The sequence below is a fragment of the Carassius gibelio genome, chromosome A11 (genome assembly GCF_023724105.1).
Source record: "Carassius gibelio isolate Cgi1373 ecotype wild population from Czech Republic chromosome A11, carGib1.2-hapl.c, whole genome shotgun sequence".
Lineage (NCBI taxonomy): Eukaryota > Metazoa > Chordata > Actinopteri > Cypriniformes > Cyprinidae > Carassius > Carassius gibelio.
In genome coordinates, this window is record NC_068381.1 from 5,670,362 (window position 1) to 5,688,695 (window position 18,334).

Below are 18,334 nucleotides of genomic sequence, written 5' to 3' on the forward strand. Positions count from 1 at the left end.
TCAGAGAAAAAAAACCTGAGGTCACCTTAATGTCAGATATTTAACATCTAGGGCCTGTTTGAACAGTGGGTTGGTGATTATATAAATCGGTCAAACAGAGAAAAGGAAATTCTTCTTTGAGAAAAGAGGATCTGCTCTGAAAGGTTGCTAGGAGTGACAAAAGCAGCAGAAGCTGTCTGAAACTTTCTCTCTCTTTTGTAAACAGTCACAAGGAGAATCTGAAACCTTCGTCACATTAAAATAGTTTTTTAATGACAGAATTTGTCTATTTACAGTTTACTGGTATCTAAACTATCTATAAAGCTTTTAATCCTGAATTATGGACTGCTATTTTGACCAGAAGCTGTGGTTTGATGTTAAGAACTTTTTAATTATGAATTTGTTTCTTACAAACATGCAGCTTTTCACTTCACAAGATGTTAAATGATGGACTGGACTGGTGTGGATTATTGGAGGTTATTGTGATGTTTTTATCAGCTGTTTGAACTCTCATTCTGACGGCACCCATTCACTGCAGAGGATCCACTGGTGAGCAAGTGATGGAAATCTGTTCTGATGAAGAAACAAACTTATCTACATCTTGGATGGCTGAGGACGAGTACATTTTCAGCAAATTTTCTTTTTTCAGTATTCGTAAAATATATTTTTTGCATCACATTAATAAACAAATTTCCACTTTGTAGTTCCTCCAATCATATTTACTAGTTCTACCTAAAGAAATTATGTACATTACAGTAGTTATTTTGCACGTCACATTTTCTTAAACAGTGGCAACAATAATTTAGGTTTCTGAGCTTTTATGTCAGTGAAAATGCAAGATTTGTTTTTTAAGGAAACACTTTTCAGAAAAAAGCTTACAGAGTATTACCACTTATTTGGCATAACCTTGAATGAACACAGTTTGTAAATGATATCCAATAGTTCCTGGTAGTTTTGATAGCTTTATGAGCATTTTAATGGAAACTTTGAATAATAACACTTTTTATTTTCTCCGTCCTTTGTAGCTGAAGTGTTCACTGTATCCCACTTAGCTGGAATTATTGGAGTTTTCACTTTCCAAAACCAACTAGAATCTAGAAATCTCAGCTCATGTCATTTCCCCAGAACCAGTATCTATAAAATACATATAACATGAAATCATATCATTTTTGAAAACAAACGAAAAAAAAAGTTACGTGAAAAACAATCAACTGTCCAGCAATTCTTGCTTCTTTTTCATTGTGCAAAATGAAAAAGGAGAACTTCTACTCTCACACCACTTCCTAACATCCTGCCCTCAGCATCTCCATTCTGAGTCTTTTAGGGATCTAGGAGAGATCAGAGGAGGGTATTTACACAGCCACCGTGGTGATGGACGACACAGGTGTTGCGGCTCCTTCTGGTGTAACCTTTGCCAGTCGGTGCTCCTTGTTTTGGGAGCAGCTCCGTCCACACAGCTGGCAGGACGCGCAGCAGGAGTTACAGCAGGGCAAGAAGCGAAACACACTCACACGCCACAGGAACCAGCCAGGGGCCCAACAGCACCAGCACATGAGGACCCCCACTGCAGTCACACCCAGAACCACATACAGCACCATCAGAGAAATAGAAGACTGGGAATCTGGAGAAGAAAGGATTTCATTTAAGCACTAGGGCCTACAATTCCCAGTGAAATTTAAATATATTCAGCAATAATGGCATTTACGGAATAAATTATTAAACAAACCCAAGACTTTTAAATGCAATAAGCCATGACAGAGTGTCTATTATGGTATCTTTAACATTATTTAGTCAGCACCAATATTGTAAAAGACACATTATTTAACAAATATATATACATTTGTTTAATAATAGGATCTGAATAAATAATGAAGGAATATAGTTTATTATCCTAGATTTATATTACTTGAAAGTGAGTTTGGTAATTAATTAATTCATCTTTATCTGCATTTTAAGGTTGATCTAATCATACCAAGGCTGTATATCTAATGAACGATACATTAAGTAAATTGTGATAATTGTGTTTTAAAGCATTTTGTTACCGTTATGTGCTTTTGTCATTTTTTTTTTTTTTGTCAATTTATATTTATTTATATTTATAGCAACATTTCAATATAGGTTTTTCATATAATATTTATATTTTATTTCTACTTTATTTAATTTATGAAAATGTGGCTTGTTTCATTTGGCAACTGTGTTTCATTTGGCAACTCATTAAATCATTTTATACAGTAAAATACAATGGTCCTTATACTGTCTAAAGCTTTTTTTGTGAAATCTGTCCCAGTCTTTGTTCAAACACCTGTGGATTTTTCAAAGCAATTTAGTCTGAATTTGGATATAAAGGACGGCTATTAGTTAAGATGCATAAGAGTGGTGGTCTACTTAGCAGACTAGTGCTCTTGAGAAGTTTCAACCAGCAGATGATTTACACTTCACTGTTTGCAATGAACATTTATGTGCTCCTCAATTAGCTTTGTGTCCTTAGCCTTTCAGAGTTCACCATTATACAGCAATAAAACCCAATTTATGGCCGTTCTGAGGAGTAGTCATTTTATTAAGGGTTTTGTGCATTTGAACTCTTCTACTCCAGGTTCTTCATACATCTGTCTAAATTCTTAACGGAACATATTATTAAAGAAATTAAAATGCTGTAATTTATGCAACATAAAGTCACAAAATTCTATAACTTTTCAATCTATAATTGACCACAATGCCTAAATGCACTTTTCCACTAAAGTGAGTAAAGGTTCTTTAAGATTTTTTTAACTGTTCTTCAAAGTAAAAAAAATAATAATATAAAGAACCTTTTTTCCACTATAAATAACTTTTTGTTTAATGGTTATTATTAATGGTTGATGTTAAAAGTTATTAAAGGAATTTTTGTTCTGTTTCTGTTTGGTTGCATATTTTCAATGCATTTAATAACTACTGGAGAAGAACAAACCGGTCACAGAATCTGGATCAGGAATGGCGTTTGACGTGGCGCAGTTCTTTAAAGTGGACACTGTCTGAGTGGGAACGTTCAGTGTCCGTGCTGGTTGGGTAACATGATGCTGTGGGGGCTTGGGTGTAGATAGAGGACCTAAAACCCACAAAAACAAGATCTATCAGGAACAAATCCCAGTTGGAAAAGCCTTCTCATAATAGAATGTTTACTGACCATTGCAACCAGGGTAATTAATTAAATCACTGCCATCGCCACAGTTGTCAATGCCTTTATCATCCGCACAAACCAGACTCATGGGGATACACTTCCCATTGTGACAGTTGAAGTAAGGCTCACCTCGGCACTCTGATTGGTTAAAACCTGGAGAGACAAACAATATGAGCAGATTGTTGGTATTCTGTTATGCTTCAGCTTCAAGAAAAAGAGAGGAAGATGTAAACACATTCGAACCCAGCCTGAATGAAGTGAAGTCTCCAACAAAGTCCACCCTTGGCTGAGTTCCTCGTGTCACAAGACGCAGAGTTAGAAAGTTGCCCGTTGACAGCACTGGTCGAGGAGGGCTCTTCCCACAGAGTGGCTGGCCAATAGGGGGCGCGGACTTATCCCTCCCATCATAGAACTGGATGTACGAGCCAGCGTGGCAGGGGTCTCCAGGCCCCTCTCCAGTAGTTGGCTCCATGCTCTGGTCAGGCCGCGTTGGGCCGGATGATGAGGACCCCCTGGATGATTCTTGGAGGGGGGGTGCAGGGCTGTGCGGGGACACTCTTAGCAGGCTGTAGACCAGAAAGAAGCGGAAATAGAACTGCACCTTGTCCCGGGGGGTGGCGGACTGCATGGTGAGGTGGCAATCCGTTCCCAAGGAGACAAAGTAGTACTTCCGGGACTCCTGGTGGGACTTTACGACCATGCCGTCCCCCTGTATTGTCTGTCCACAGAAGTCCACAACATTCACTGTTGAGAATATTAAGATAACCGTGAGATCGAAGATAATTTTCTCAAGAACTTGAGATTCCCAACCAACTTTTTTTTCCACCCAAAAACTAAAATCTGCTGAAAAATTTTTTTGTTTCTTCATCAGAACAGATTTGGAGAAATGTAACATTACACCATTTGCTCACCAATGGATCCTCTGCAGTAAATGGGTGCCGTCAGAATGAGAGTCCAAACAGCTGATAAAAACATCACAATAATCCACACCACTCCAGTACATCAATTAACATCTTTCAAAACGTTTTTTTTTTTTTTTAAGAAACAAATACAAGACATTTTTAAATTAAAAAACCATTGCTTCAGGATAAAATACAACTGCTCTGTCTATAATAATGTTTTCTCCAGTGATAAAGTCATCTCATCTGAATCAGGAGATAAATATGTACAGATCAGGCACCATTTACAAGTTAATTCCAAAACAGTTCTAAACAAATATGTCGGTGGATTTGATTTTGAGATGACAACAGGGAATGGATTTTTTTCACTGGAGGAAGTGTTATTTTGGATTATTGACTATTTTACCGCACTAGTAGATGTTTACTGATATACTGGAGTGGTGTGGATTATTGTGATGTTTTTATCAGCTGTTTGGACTTTCATTCTGACGGCACCCATTCACTGCAGAGGATCCATTGGTGAGCAATGCTATATTTCTCCAAATCTATTCTGATGAAGAAACAAACTCATGTACACTGAAATACAGAACACAGGGATGGAAGAAAAACCGAATGAATCCAGTTCTAATCTAGAAAGACCACAAGCATGAACTGGCTTTGCATCTCCCATCTGGGGTACGAACCAAATAATAGGAAGATTTACAACCTATCCTTGGTTTATTAGCTTTGTTACCAAGGGCGACCGGTGGATCCATGATGTCTCACTGCCAGGAATGTCCAGAGAAACCTTCTATTGGTGGAAAAGGACCAATACCTCAAAATATTCCGTAACCATGTGTTCTCAACTGAGTTTCACAAAAATGAACAGCAGCAGAATAGAAAGTTCCCTATAAATGTTTTAATTGGCCAGACCAAAGCGCTCAGAGGTCCAATCACACCCGGGTTCCCACTTTTATTTAACTCTAGAAAAACAGCAGAGAACGTGCCAACTCTGTGGGTAATGACACAGATGCCAGGGGCTTTTCACAGGACCAGATGAGGAGGCGCTATATCAGTTTCTAATGTCAGATCAAATGAATCATCCTCAGATGTATTGTCTCATAATGAAAAACAATAAATGATTTTCAAATATATATAACTGAAGGAGACAACCAGAGACGTGATATGATTTGGAGCCAAGTCAAATTACAGTAATATAATTAAATATAACATACATTAATATAGTCTATATAGTATATTTAGTCCCCACCCCCTTTTTGGTTTTGGTTTTACATGATTAAATAAATCTTAATAATATATGTATATACAGTGTAGTAAGAATCATAAAAAAAAGTTTTTGATGAATAAAACTAAAATTAAAACTAAAATTTTTAGTTTTAGAGAAACTTTTAAAAACTCAGAGATAAAATAACATTTTAAATTTACTTTCAGTTAACTTCATTAGATTACAGATAAAACACATCACACGGGACAAGCCAAATGTCTGTGAAAGCCATTGCGACTCCAGACTAGTTCTGATGCCAATACACACAAATGAATTAAGAGTACGAGAAGAAACCCTGATTGCAACAAATGTCGGAGTGAACGAGGTAATAACGGGATAAATCTTGAGAACTGAACACCCATCACCGTACCTGTCTCAATGGAGTGACTCTGGCGTGTCATTAAGCTGAAGAGAACAAACCATCCTGACAGGTGCTGAATGCATCGCACTCTGGCCATCTCGCGTGTCCAAGCAAAAGCACTTGCTGCTCCAATGTTAAATGCAATTGTTCTGTCGCATTTGTACCGCGCAAAGTCTACTCTTGCGAAAATCAAACATTCCCTTAATTTATAAAGACGACATATAGCCCGTGAAACGCCCCTAATTAACTGCTTTTTAATGCTTTTTAAGCAGGAATATTTGTCTATGGCATCTCAGATGCGTCGAGCTTAATCCTTGTTCATCATCCTGGCTTTTGTGCCTTTGAAGACTCTTTGTCAAATTTATGTGTCTTAGCTATTTCCATGACAATGTCACGGATCTAAAGGAGGAGCCGTGCAGGACCCCCCCAAAGCTGCCCCAACCCAAGCACCATCTACAGCGAGGACAGGACTAAACATCTGTCACACTAGTATTTATAGAGCACTGAAAGTCTGGTGGAGTTTTAAGTATATAGGAAACTAAAGTTTTGGACAAAAATATTAATTCTTCATTATTGTATTGTTTTCAATTTAAAATAATTGTGATTAAAGTGTTTTGCATTTTGTATTTATTTAGTATATTTAGGCCTTTTCAAAGTCACTAATTATCGGCTTACCTCATGAGGTGCATCATGGGGTGCAAAATGTAGAAGTTCATATGCAGTGAAGGTCATATTGAATACATCCTGTTGCTGACCCTAATTCACTTCACACATACATTCACCTGGTTTGTATTTTTTCTACCAAAAAATGTCAAACGTTTAAGCAAGCCTACATCAGAAGGTTTTATGTTGATTAGAAATAAATTCAGCCAAATGTGTCCAAATCTTTAAATAGAGATCTAAAACTCTATAAAATAATTTGTCACACAATAAAAAAAACAATAACAATCAAACACTGTGGTGAAGGCATAATGAAATCCAGACTCAAGACACTGTGGGACCTGAAGTCATGCTTACAAACATACTGATTTGTCTTGATTGGCCGAAATTCCTTCATAACAAATACAAAGAACATCCAGCCATTATTCCACAGTTTGGGATAAATACCCTTTCTCTAGACTTCATTCATGACCTTCCTCTGACACATGAAACCTCCATATGACATGTCCCCATTCAGAGATCAAAAGTTTAAAGTCCAATAAAAGCTTTTAAACCTGTAGGTCCTTTAACAAAGCTTGTTAGAAGTTTTATTGGACTTTTCTCTTTTAAGTGTTTGAATGTGTCTCATGATCTGCTGTGGGAATCCATTTGGGCAAAATTCCCACAAAACATACATTCCTATGCCATCTTTTTAACTTTCCCAAGATGTAAATAATAATAAATAAATAATAATAAAACAAATAAATAAAAATATATTTTAAAAATATATTACAAAGAGGAAATTTACAGAAACCTGTTTAGTATAGTGCAATTTGTTTTGTAACTTCAGCATGTCTTCCATGTCAAGAGAAATTAGTTCAGATGGCATCTATCTCAAAAAAGTATATTATCTGGTGATTTTCAAGACTTTTTTTGCATTTCAACAGCTAAATCTGTTATATTTTTCCCCGAGTAGCTAGAAAATTAAGGAAAATAGTATGTTGGTATGTGTGACAACACTGCAACATTGAGCGGCCCACTGACGCACTGACGTCAGACGCCGCAATTACGTCACGCGTAAGTACGTACGTCTCATAGAAGTTTGAAACTGACGAAGGGACAAAAATATTTATATAAAAGCCGACGCAAGGGCGCTAAATACAAACGTACCATCAATAAAGTGTGATTTAAAATTCCTATATTTATGAAAGCATCTTCACAGTCAAGAACCTCTTGGTAAATTCACGCCAGTTGCATTTATTTAATGAAAATAAGTCGAGAGCTAGCTGCTAGCATGCTAACTGCGAAGCTTTAGCAGTCTCGATGAAATCATTGACTGTTATTGTGTTTACTATAGATTTATAAAACATTACAGCAGTGCTGAGCCCGTAAACCGCCGTATTTATTTTTGACGGTATGTTTTATGTCTAAATTGTGAGTTATGTTGATGGGATAATCAAAAATGTGTGTGCTAATGGGGAGTCAGTGGTGTCTCTTGAATATTATTTTCTGTGCTTGTCAGTTGTTTGCTTTTTTATATAAATTAACTGTCATTGAAGTGTTTTTTGACGTGTGGGGTGAAATCATAAATTGTGTGCATGCTGGACCAGTGATGCAAGGCCTGTGCATCACACAGATATGTGTATCTGTCAAGTGGGTGTGATGTGATTTTATGTGTAAGATGTTTGTGTTTCTATATATATATATATATATATATATATATATATATATATATATATATATATATATATATATATATATATATATATATATATTTGTTGTGTGCATTATGTAATCTTTGCGTAACAGTGTAAAAGCTTGGTTTTGTTTTGTTTTCTCCTTTTAGGCTGTGTGTATATGCCATTTCAGGTGTATGTTGTGATTTTGTTTGCTGGAATTATGTGTAACTCTATTTGTGAATTTTACTTTTTGGTGCAGAATGGCTCCTCGGTTGCAGCTGGAAAAAGCTGCTTGGAAGTGGGCAGAGACTGTCAAACCAGAGGACATCACACATGAACATATTGAGTTAGCTTATAGGATTGCCGTGCCGGCATGCAAAAGAGGGACATGCAGGTAATGTGGTGGCGACAATGGTCTGTGTTTACTGTTCTATACTGTTGAGTACATTGACTGTAATTCTGATTTAAAGACAGAGTTTTAATGAACACAACTGTGAAAATGTGTTTATTAGTGCACTTCGCCATCTCACCCTAAATATTTTATCATTTTTTGCTGCCACACAGGAGGAACTGTAAAGGAAATCCTAATTGTCTGGTTGGTATTGGGGAGCAATCATGGTTGGGAGAAATTGATGAAAATGCCTTCCACAGCATCGATGACCCAAATTCAGAAAGACGAGATAAGGTACGCCAAATGGCAAAACCGTACAGTAGGTGAATCTGTAGCATGCTAATACATAAATAATGATATAGTGTTATTTTAGTATTATGTATATTCTATTATTGTATTTATTACGGTTTTAATTCAGCTTTTATATTATTTTATTTATATTTTTAGTTTTCATTAAAATATTAGTTAAAATTTGATTTCTTCAGCTTTATTTCAGTAGTATAGTAAATAGTAAACTTTAATAGTAAACTTTATAATAGTTTTAGTTTTCATTCACAATAGCAACATTTGTGTGTGTGTTTGTGTGTTCTTGTGTAATATATACAATACAAATTACTAAAACAATTGCTTATTTCATATTATTTTGAAGAATGTGTCAACATCATCAACATTCCAACTGTCTGTGATTGCTCTCTCTGTTGCAGAACACATTTGTGGGCCTAACGAATCTTGGTGCCACATGTTACGTGAACACGTTCCTCCAGGTGTGGTTCCACAATTTGGAGCTTCGCAGAGCCTTATATCTGTTTCAGAATTCCAGAGCAGAAGGGCACAACACGGATTCAGGTGAGGGTCTATTTTTAAAAGGAGTCATATGATGCTTTTTTAAAAATCATTATTTTGTGTATTTGGTGTAACAGAATGTGTTGACATGATTTAATTACATAATTGTAGGTCTTCTATGCCCCTCCTCTCTCAAATGCATAGTTTTCTTCAAAGTCCCTCCTTATGACAAGCACAGTCTGCTCTGATTGGCCAACTGACCCAGTGCATTGTGATTGGAAGAAAACCACAAGCACTTGTCGAAAATGTAATGGCCCTTTTAATAATCTTGAGCTTCATCTTTCATAATAGATGTAAAGACAGTTAATAATATCCTTAGTTTTACCATCTGTTCAAGCCTGAAAGGCAAACAGAGTCGTGTGACAGTACACAGTACACAAGCCACGGACGGTTAAGACAGATGACTCCACTGTCACTCTCTCTCTCTCTCTCTCTCTCTTTCTCTCTCTCTCTCTCTCTCATACACACACAAACACACACAGCATACACACATACATGGCGTGCAAAACTCTGCATTTGAACATTCAATAGCAAATACTTAAACTAATAACAAAACATACTTACAGTAGCTGATCCAGAAGCACCAGATAATTGTAGCAAAGTCAGAATAACCTACTCTCCTTGGTTCTTGAAATAGTCATCCATAAAATGCATTGCTGTTCTGTTGTAAGTAATCATAAAGATTTTTAAATGCATCTACTTTCAGAAGGCCAAATAAAGTGGTTTTGTTTCTCCTAGATACACACACATCTCCCTGAGATGACTGCTTCAACACTAACTGCGGTTACTGAAACCAGCCTTCTTTCTTTGCGTGATCATTTGTGTGGCATTACATAAATATTTTCACATAGTGACGTAGACGTGGGGGCGTGTTAGAATGAGACATTTTAGGGGGGCGTGGCAGAGTCTTGACTTTGAATAACAATATCTCTTTGGATTTGAGACTTTAGTCTTTGGAACTTCACAGATCTTCTTTATGCACCAAGAGCTTGTAACACTCCAAAGAGAAAGGAAAAATGTAAATCGCATCATATGACCCCTTTAAAGCTTGGATAGTTTTATTGTCCACATGCTTTAAAAATATATTATGGTGTTTATTGTAGTGACAGTTACCATTTATTGACTCGTATTCAAATGTTTAAAGCATTACTTTTAGAATTAAATATGTCGAAATGTACTTTTCTAATTTGTGCACATTATTCTACATACCAACAGATTATGAACCACGGACGATATGTGAACATCTCCAGTATCTGTTTGCATTGCTGCAGAACAGCAACAGGCGGTATATCGACCCCTCGGAGCTGGTGAAGGCTCTTGGGCTCGACACAGGACAACAGCAGGTAGGCCAGCACAAGATGGAGCATGTTGGACTGCTCTGGAGTTCATGGAAATGCTCAAAAGGCAGTTTTCGTTTGTTTTTAGGATGCTCAGGAATTCTCCAAACTCTTCCTCTCACTTCTCGAAGACACACTTTCAAAGCAGAAGGACCCAAATCTACAAAATGTCATCCAGCAGCAGTTTTGTGGACAGTTCTCTTACGTTACGGTGTAAGTTATTTTAAATAAATGTTATTTTCAGATTTAGGTTGATTATACTCTCCCTGTGAGTGATGTGTTCAGTCTGTGACATGAACAGTGTTTGATTAATGTAATAATATAGTGATTAATGCTTTTTTGTGTGTGTTATGCCAGATGCAACAAATGTGGACGTGAGTCTCCTCTACCGTCACGATTTTATGAGCTGGAGTTGAACATTCAAGGACACAAAAACCTCACTGAGTGTGTTACAGAGTTTCTCAAGGTGACTGCTCACATTTCTGTGCCTGACAAGCTCTATTTGTCTATGTAGATCAGATATTATGGATTTCAGTGTGTCGTTTCACATGCTGTTTAGGAGGAGAAGCTGGAAGGGGATAATCGCTACTATTGCGAGAGCTGTCAGAGTAAACAGAATGCCACGCGTCGGATCAAGCTCCAGAGTCTTCCCCGCACACTCAATTTTCAGCTCATGCGTTTCGTTTTTGATAGGCGAGTAGCATATTTCATCAATTATCAGACCTGTTACCAAATATTTTATAGACATTTTAATCATTTCTTTCTCTGTTTTTATAGGCAAAGTGGTCATAAAAAGAAGCTCAACACCTTTATTAGTTTTCCTGAAGTTCTTGACATGGGGCCATTTTTGGAAGGAAAAGGTATGCTGTGCATTTAGTATATAATTTTTTTTTTCTTTTTCTTTTTCTTTTTTTTAAGTCTCTTATGCTGACCAATGCTGCATTTATTTGATTTAAAACACAGTAAAAACATATGTATTATGAAATATTATTGCAGTTTAAAATTACTGTTTACTATTTTAATATATTTTAAAAAGTAATTTTCTCTTGTGATGCAAAGCTGAATTTTCAGCATCATTACTGCAGTCTTCAGTGTCACATGATCCTTCAGAAATCATTCTAATACGTGGATTTGCTGCTCAAGAAACATTACTTTTTATCGCTTGGAAAGAGTATTCTTTGTATTCTTTGATGACTAAAAAGTTGTGAAGAGCAACATTTATTTGAAATATAAATATTTTGCTACAATGTAAAATATTTGTTGTCACTTTTGATCAGTTTAATGCTCAATACAAGTATTCGTTTATTTATTTTTTTAATTCTACTGACGGCAGATGTTTTGTATAATAATGTATATCATTTAAGAATGAGATGCAGAACAGGAAATTGTAATCGATTAACATAACTTGATTTTTTTTCTCTTATTTCAGAAGAAGTGTGTACGTATGAGCTCAGTGCGGTGTTGATTCATCGTGGCGTGAGTGCATACTCTGGACACTACATCGCTCATGTAAGAGACGCCCACACTAATGACTGGTACAAATTCAATGATGAGGAGATCGAGAAAATGGAGGGCAAGAAACTTCAGCTGGGCATTGAGGAAGACATCGGTAACAACACATTTTGACCGTTTACTTTGAATGATGTCTCATTTTTCTAGCTACTTTTTTGTGTTGCTTTTACACTTCTAAAAGCATGAAAATATAAAAGTATACTTAATTGCTCATCCTTATTTACATTGCAGCCGAGACCGCCAAGTCTCAAACCCGAAAGCCAAAATGTAGCAAAGGCTATCACTGTTCGAGGAACGCGTACATGTTAGTGTATAAACGACAGACAGAAGAAATTGAACAAACAGAAACTAACGTTGAAGTACCAGGTAAAAACTGACTGAGAAAAACTATATGGACATTATAAATGAATACATCACATTTCTGAGTGTTTTTTTTGGGCAGGTGATGTATAATTTTACACATTTGTCTATTTATTTCACAGTATTTTTTGTAAGTGTTATCTATTTACAATATTACATGTTTAAGATGCATTTGGTTTTTAGCTTTCCTCCAGAAGCTGGTTGACCAGGACAACAAGAAGTTTGAGGAGTGGTGCAATGAAATGGCAGACATGCGAAAGCAGAGTGTTGACAAAGGCAAAGCCAAACATGAGGAGGTGAAGGAGCTCTACGAATTGTTACCCACGGAAGACGGTCCGTAAAAATGCCCCGTGCATTAGTTTCTCTGAAAATATGAACTTTTAAATCTCCCTTTTTTAAATCTTAAAAATATGTTGGTTATATTTACACTGCCGTTTATAAGTTTGGGATTGGTATGATTATTATAATTTTGTTTTAAGTTTCATTTTTAAAAGCCTCGTCTGCTTACCAAGGCTTTTTTTGATCAAAGACAGTAAAAACAGTAATGCTGTGGTATATTCTATACAATTAAAAACAATTGTTTTCTATTTTAATGTACCGTAAGTTAAAATGCTATTTATTCCTATGATGCAAAGCTAAATTTCCAGCATCTCTGCTCCAGTCTTCAGTGTCACATGATGCTTTTAATATGCTGATTTTTTTTTTTTAATAATGAAGCATTTCCAGTTATTTTCAGTGTTAAAAACAGTGGCACTACTTAATTATTTTATCATCCATTATAAAATATTTGACCATTTCTTTGAAGAATAAAAAGTTCAAAAGAACAGAATATTTGAAATAGAAATAGTTTCTTAACATTTAAAAAGTCTTCACTTTGACTTCTGATCAAAAGTATTCATTTCTGACTGACCCCAAACTTTTGAACAATAGTGTAACCAGTTTGAAGGCTTTTGTATTTGTATAAAAGCATTAATTTTAATTTTCATTAAGAAATGAATGTTTGGATCCTCCTGTGTGGTTATAGGCCTGTCGTATGAATTTGTGCCTCTGGAGTGGCTCAAGAAATGGCTTGATGACTCCACGTCCATCAAGGAAATTGACAACAGCCAGTTCCTGTGCTCCCACGGCAAACTGCACCCAGACAAGATCGGAGAGGTCAAAAGAATATCATCCAAGGCCGCTGATCTCCTTTTCAGCCGCTACGGAGGAGTATCTAGACTAGGCCGTAAGATTTTCTTTCATCAAAGCTTTTAATTGAATTACTGTGTTTTATCCTTGTATTCATTGATCCTGGATGCTGTTTAGAGTCCTCTCTCTGCAGAGACTGTGTCACTCAGCGATGTCGGGTGATCAGACTGAAGAACCAGCTGAATGAAGACTACAGAGAGGTCATGAACCTTGTCAAAACCTCTTTGAAAAGGTATGAGTGCACATTATTTGCTTTTTTAATCTGGATCTCCAGCAGATAGTGTTATTTCACTTATTTTAGTAGGTGCAGTTATAGTTTTTATGATTTTGAATTTGCTTTTATTTTAATATTTTTTATTTTCATGTCAATTTTGATGTTTCTGCATTTTTTATTGTTTATTTTTTTTACATTACATTACATAAATCTAATAAATATTGCCATGGCATCTAAATTAAAAGTTTTTTTTTTTTAATTCAAGTTAATGTTTTTTTTATTTTGATTTATTTATGGTTTTAGTTTCAGTTAATTCAATTCAGTAGACTTTTGCTGAAGCTGATCTGGTGTTTATATTGGGTGTATTTAGTGATGAATCAGGTTTCTGGATCGGTAAGGCTTCTCTAAGGAGCTGGAGACAGTTGGCATTAGACCAGCTAGAGGAAGACGAGGAGGAAACCAAACACAACAACAGCAAAGTTAACGGAGAGAAAAGTAGCAGTGCAGGAGCTAAAGGTACTGAGGCTTACAGATGTTGCTTTGTAGCTTTCACTCTTAGTCTTGTAATTATTATCTTTGTGTCTTTTTGTTAGCCGATGGAGTTAAAGGAGATAATGAAGACAGGGATGGTGAAGAGATGAAGAACTTTAATGAAGACATTCTCTGTTATCATGGTTTGTTTTCTCTGTGGATAAAACTGAAACTAAATGAAACATTTACAATATTTTGTGGTGCCTTGATCCTGTTAAATAAAGTCATGAACAAAAATCCTGAATGAACATTTTATATGAATAAAACATTTGAATAAATTAATGTTTACTTCATTGAAATATTTGAATTTGTGTATTATTCATTAGCAAGGTTGGTTTATGTAATTGTATTGTTTCTTTCTCCCTCAGGTGGTCTGAATATACTAGAGAATGACAGGCGGCTGGTTTCTGCTGAGGTGTGGAATAAACTGCGGATGTATTTCCCCAAAGCTCCAGAATTCACGCAAAATAACGAGGCCTGTCAGCAGTGCATGGTAATAAATTAATGCACAACTGTCATAGGGGACACCCAAAACCATGTGAGCTGCTTACTGAGCACTTTTGGGCAAAGTTTTTAAGACTGAATGTGTATTTCAGAGGCTGGAAAGAGAAGGGAAAGAAAATGAGGCTTTGAATAGAATGATGGCAAACGAACAAAAGAGCTCCCTGCTCAACCTCTTCCAGGAGAAGAATCGGCCCACACTGCAGAAATGGCCACAGGTGACACCAGTTTCCACAAATAAAGTTTTTTTGAGTAATATAAATATCTTACAGTAGAAAGGGTGAACATAAGAGTCTCATTCTTATTTTCAGTTCACTGAATTTGGTTTGAATTGTGTTTTAGGAGACAGATGTTCTTTATGTTGTACCCCATTACTTTGTGGATGAATGGAGGAAATTTATCAGGTAATTATTATTTTTTTTTTTTTAAGATAATTTTTCAGTCTAATAATTTTAATTTTGATATTTCCTAAATGATTTTAATGTCTTCTGTTATACCTGATCACCACAGGAGGCCAGCAAAGGGCAACCCAGTGTCCAATGTGGGGAACAGTCTCCTGCTCTGTCCTCACGGAGGCTTCATGTTCACATATGACTCCATGCTGCAAGGAGACGCTCAACAGTGAGTTACTCACAGTCCTAACCTCTCAAATGTCAGCAAATCAGCATATTAGAATGATTTCTGAAGGATCATGTGACAAGGAAGTCTGGAGTAATGATGTTGTAATAATATTTCACAATGATAAAACTTTACTGTGTTTTTAATCAAATAAATGCAGCCTCTCTGAATATAAGAGACCATTTTTGTTTACAATTTAAAAATATTACGGAAGCCATACTTGTAAACAAATGTACGTTTCTTTATACATGTCAAATTTTATCTAAAAAATCAACTATCCAATTCAAAAGCAGTTTCAAGTCTGAGTGTTTGTGTCTGTCAATGCACAGTATAGCACTTCTCTGGCCTGATGAATGGGAGGTGATCAGCAAAATGTTTCTGGTGGACCAGGCCATCTCCATATGTCGGATTCATGACAAGACACAAGACAATGGCAATGTCCTATACCAGACTCATCCAGGTGAGCTAAACTGTCAACGCTGAGTCAGTAGTTTCTCCAAGGTCCCTCAAACAGACATTATATTTCATGTGAGAATGTGTGTCGTGCTCTTAGATCTGTGTCGGGAATGCAGAGAAGGCTTCATATTCCAGCAGCAGAGGGACATGAGGGAGTACGCACAGGCCACGGTGTATGTCCGCAAAGTCACGGACAAGAAAAGGGTGAGTTTAAGCATGATCACATGCCTCAATTTAACCAGAAACACTATGAGTGTGCAACCAGGAATAACACATCTGAGCCCTTTTCTTTCTCTCCTATGGATGATTAAGGAATCAGCTCCTGAGTTCAGTGTGAGTGGGTCAGATGTGGAAGACGAAAGAGAAGAGCCAAAGATGGATGGAGAGAAAGATCCAGACTTCAGTCAGGTATGTTTAAAGATGATCTCTTGTCTGTCTGTCTGACTGTTTATCTCACTGTCTATGCATGTCTGTCTGACTGTCTATATATGTCTATCTGTCTGTATGTCTGTATATCTATCTATATCTATGTATGTCTCATGCCCCCATGTTTAAATCAGTCTGAGGTTGGAGCCAAACGTCAGAAGCTGGATGAGAGCACCTCTCTTTCTGTGGCCCCCATGACCGCTGCTTCCAAGTCAGGCATCAGGAGGAGCACAAGGCACAGGAAACTCCGTGGGGAGAAAGCCCTCATAGTCTCTGCCAACCAGACACTCAAAGAGCTGAAGATCCAGGTCTGTTAGTGCAATATCTATTAAGAATTTAAATTTTTTTATGTGATGCAGCATGAAGTCTTATTTGTAATGACTGTGTCCGCAGATCATGCATGCATTCTCTGTGGCTCCATTCGATCAAAACCTCTCCATAGACGGACGCTGTTTAACAGATGACTCCGCCACACTAGGAAGTCTTGGAGTCATTCCAGAGAGCATCATTTGCCTTAAGGTAAGTCTCGACTCATTCTCTCACATTGGCTCTCACAAGTCTCTTCTGCTCATTTATTTGATCTAAAATACAGTAAAACAGTAATATTGTAAAATATTATTACAGTTGAGTTTTCAGCATCATTACCCCAGGCTTCAGTGTCACATGATCCTTTTAGAAATCATTAATATTGCTTAATATTTTGGGGAAACTGATCATTTTTTTATGGTCTCAGTATATAGAAAGTTCAAAAGAATAGTATTATAAATGTTTGAACTTTTAATAATGTGTGCTCTGAATAAAAGTATTTATTTCAATGAAAAAAAATTGGTAAGCGGTAATGTAGGTTTGTTTTAAAGGATTATTTACTAAGCCTTTTTCTTTTACAGGCTGATGAACCCATTGCTGATTATGCTGCAATGGATGATGTTTATCAAGGTAAGTGCTTCTTATGTAAGATTAAATTCTCTTACCTGTATGTCTCATTTCCAACACCTGTTTTTTGATACAGTGTTTTTTTTTTTTCTAGTCTGTATGCCTGAAGAAGGATTTAAAGGTATGAATATGCAATTGTGATCATTTCAGACATGCAAAGCCTTTGTGAAAGAATCCAGAAACATAATATCAAACATTTTTCATGTTCTATTATATTTGTTTCCTATCTTTCAGGCACTGGGCTGTTAGGGCACTGAGTGAGGCTCCAGATGTGGAACAATGCTGACGATGTCTGAGCAAGGATAACGCTTGAATTACACATAGATGTTCAATCTTGGGAAGTCTTTTTATTTTCTTTTATGGTTTCATTTTTTATTTCGTTGTTGAATGTTGCAACAACTCAAAAGTGTCATTTTGCTTTAAAACATCATGCTCGCTTTTAATATTGAAAGATGTTGATGCATTCTGCAAGATTTTGTGGTCGTACTTAACATGACTGTGAAAAATACGGGTCGAGATTTCCTCAAAGGACGTTCCATTTCAAGGAAAATAAGAATTCCTCCTTGTTTGTTGCAATGTCATGTTCAGAGATTATGGTCTGATCATATTTTGTGTGTAAAACAGTAAGTCTCTGTAAATTCTTTGTTGAAAAGAAGCTTGTGACGGCACTGCAATAGAGCTCGTACATATTTAAGAATGCATGAGCAACTTGAATATTAAAAAATATTTAGTCATTGTTTCGTTAAAGTAAATAACCTCGTCAAGGCGTCTAAAAAGATGAGGATAAATAAGACACATTTCCAGAAGTGGGAAATATTACAGCATTGCTAAATAGTTTAGACATGTTCTGCTACTTGAAATATAAAGCAGGCATTTGTGTGAACTTTTCTGTATGTTCTTTCATATGGGCAATAAATATTCTTTTTACATCTTCAGATGTGCAGTTTATGCGTAAAACTGCAGAAATTGTACTTTTATAGGAGCATTTATATTTATTTGTGTGAAACGTGCATGTTGTAGGGTTGTACGCTTCTGGTCCACTCAGC

At 36.3% G+C, this 18,334-nt stretch overlaps 2 protein-coding genes across 6 annotated transcripts; one reads left to right on the forward strand and one right to left on the reverse strand.

The window, feature by feature from the left end:
* Positions 1-1,142: 1,142 nt before the first annotated feature.
* LOC128022133 (low-density lipoprotein receptor class A domain-containing protein 2-like) lies at positions 1,143-5,991 on the reverse strand. Its single transcript, XM_052609404.1, has 5 exons — positions 5,670-5,991; positions 3,380-3,880; positions 3,143-3,289; positions 2,927-3,064; positions 1,143-1,600 (listed from the first exon to the last, which is right to left on the reverse strand). The coding sequence occupies exons 1-5, from the start codon at positions 5,755-5,757 to the stop codon at positions 1,332-1,334; spliced, it is 1,143 nt and encodes a 380-aa protein (XP_052465364.1). The 5' UTR covers positions 5,758-5,991; the 3' UTR covers positions 1,143-1,331.
* Positions 5,992-7,357: 1,366 nt separating this feature from the next.
* Positions 7,358-18,223, forward strand: LOC128022131 (ubiquitin carboxyl-terminal hydrolase 48). Of its 5 annotated transcripts, none has more exons than XM_052609398.1 (29): positions 7,373-7,535; positions 7,657-7,713; positions 8,238-8,372; positions 8,543-8,663; positions 9,074-9,215; positions 10,428-10,555; positions 10,638-10,762; positions 10,907-11,015; positions 11,109-11,242; positions 11,327-11,409; positions 11,979-12,158; positions 12,293-12,427; positions 12,605-12,754; positions 13,446-13,646; positions 13,727-13,841; positions 14,194-14,339; positions 14,417-14,497; positions 14,723-14,847; positions 14,951-15,073; positions 15,198-15,259; positions 15,366-15,476; positions 15,803-15,933; positions 16,027-16,133; positions 16,242-16,337; positions 16,490-16,663; positions 16,749-16,874; positions 17,243-17,291; positions 17,383-17,409; positions 17,523-18,223. In XM_052609398.1, exons 3-29 carry the CDS (start codon positions 8,239-8,241, stop codon positions 17,543-17,545), a joined length of 3,138 nt encoding a protein of 1,045 aa, XP_052465358.1. In that variant the 5' UTR covers positions 7,373-7,535; positions 7,657-7,713; position 8,238; the 3' UTR covers positions 17,546-18,223. The 5 variants fall into 5 exon arrangements, 4 of the variants coding, with proteins under 4 accessions (XP_052465361.1, XP_052465358.1, XP_052465362.1 ...); XM_052609402.1 differs by having other exon boundaries at positions 7,385-7,535; positions 11,982-12,158; XM_052609401.1 differs by lacking the exon at positions 7,657-7,713 and having other exon boundaries at positions 7,358-7,376.
* Positions 18,224-18,334: the final 111 nt, after the last annotated feature.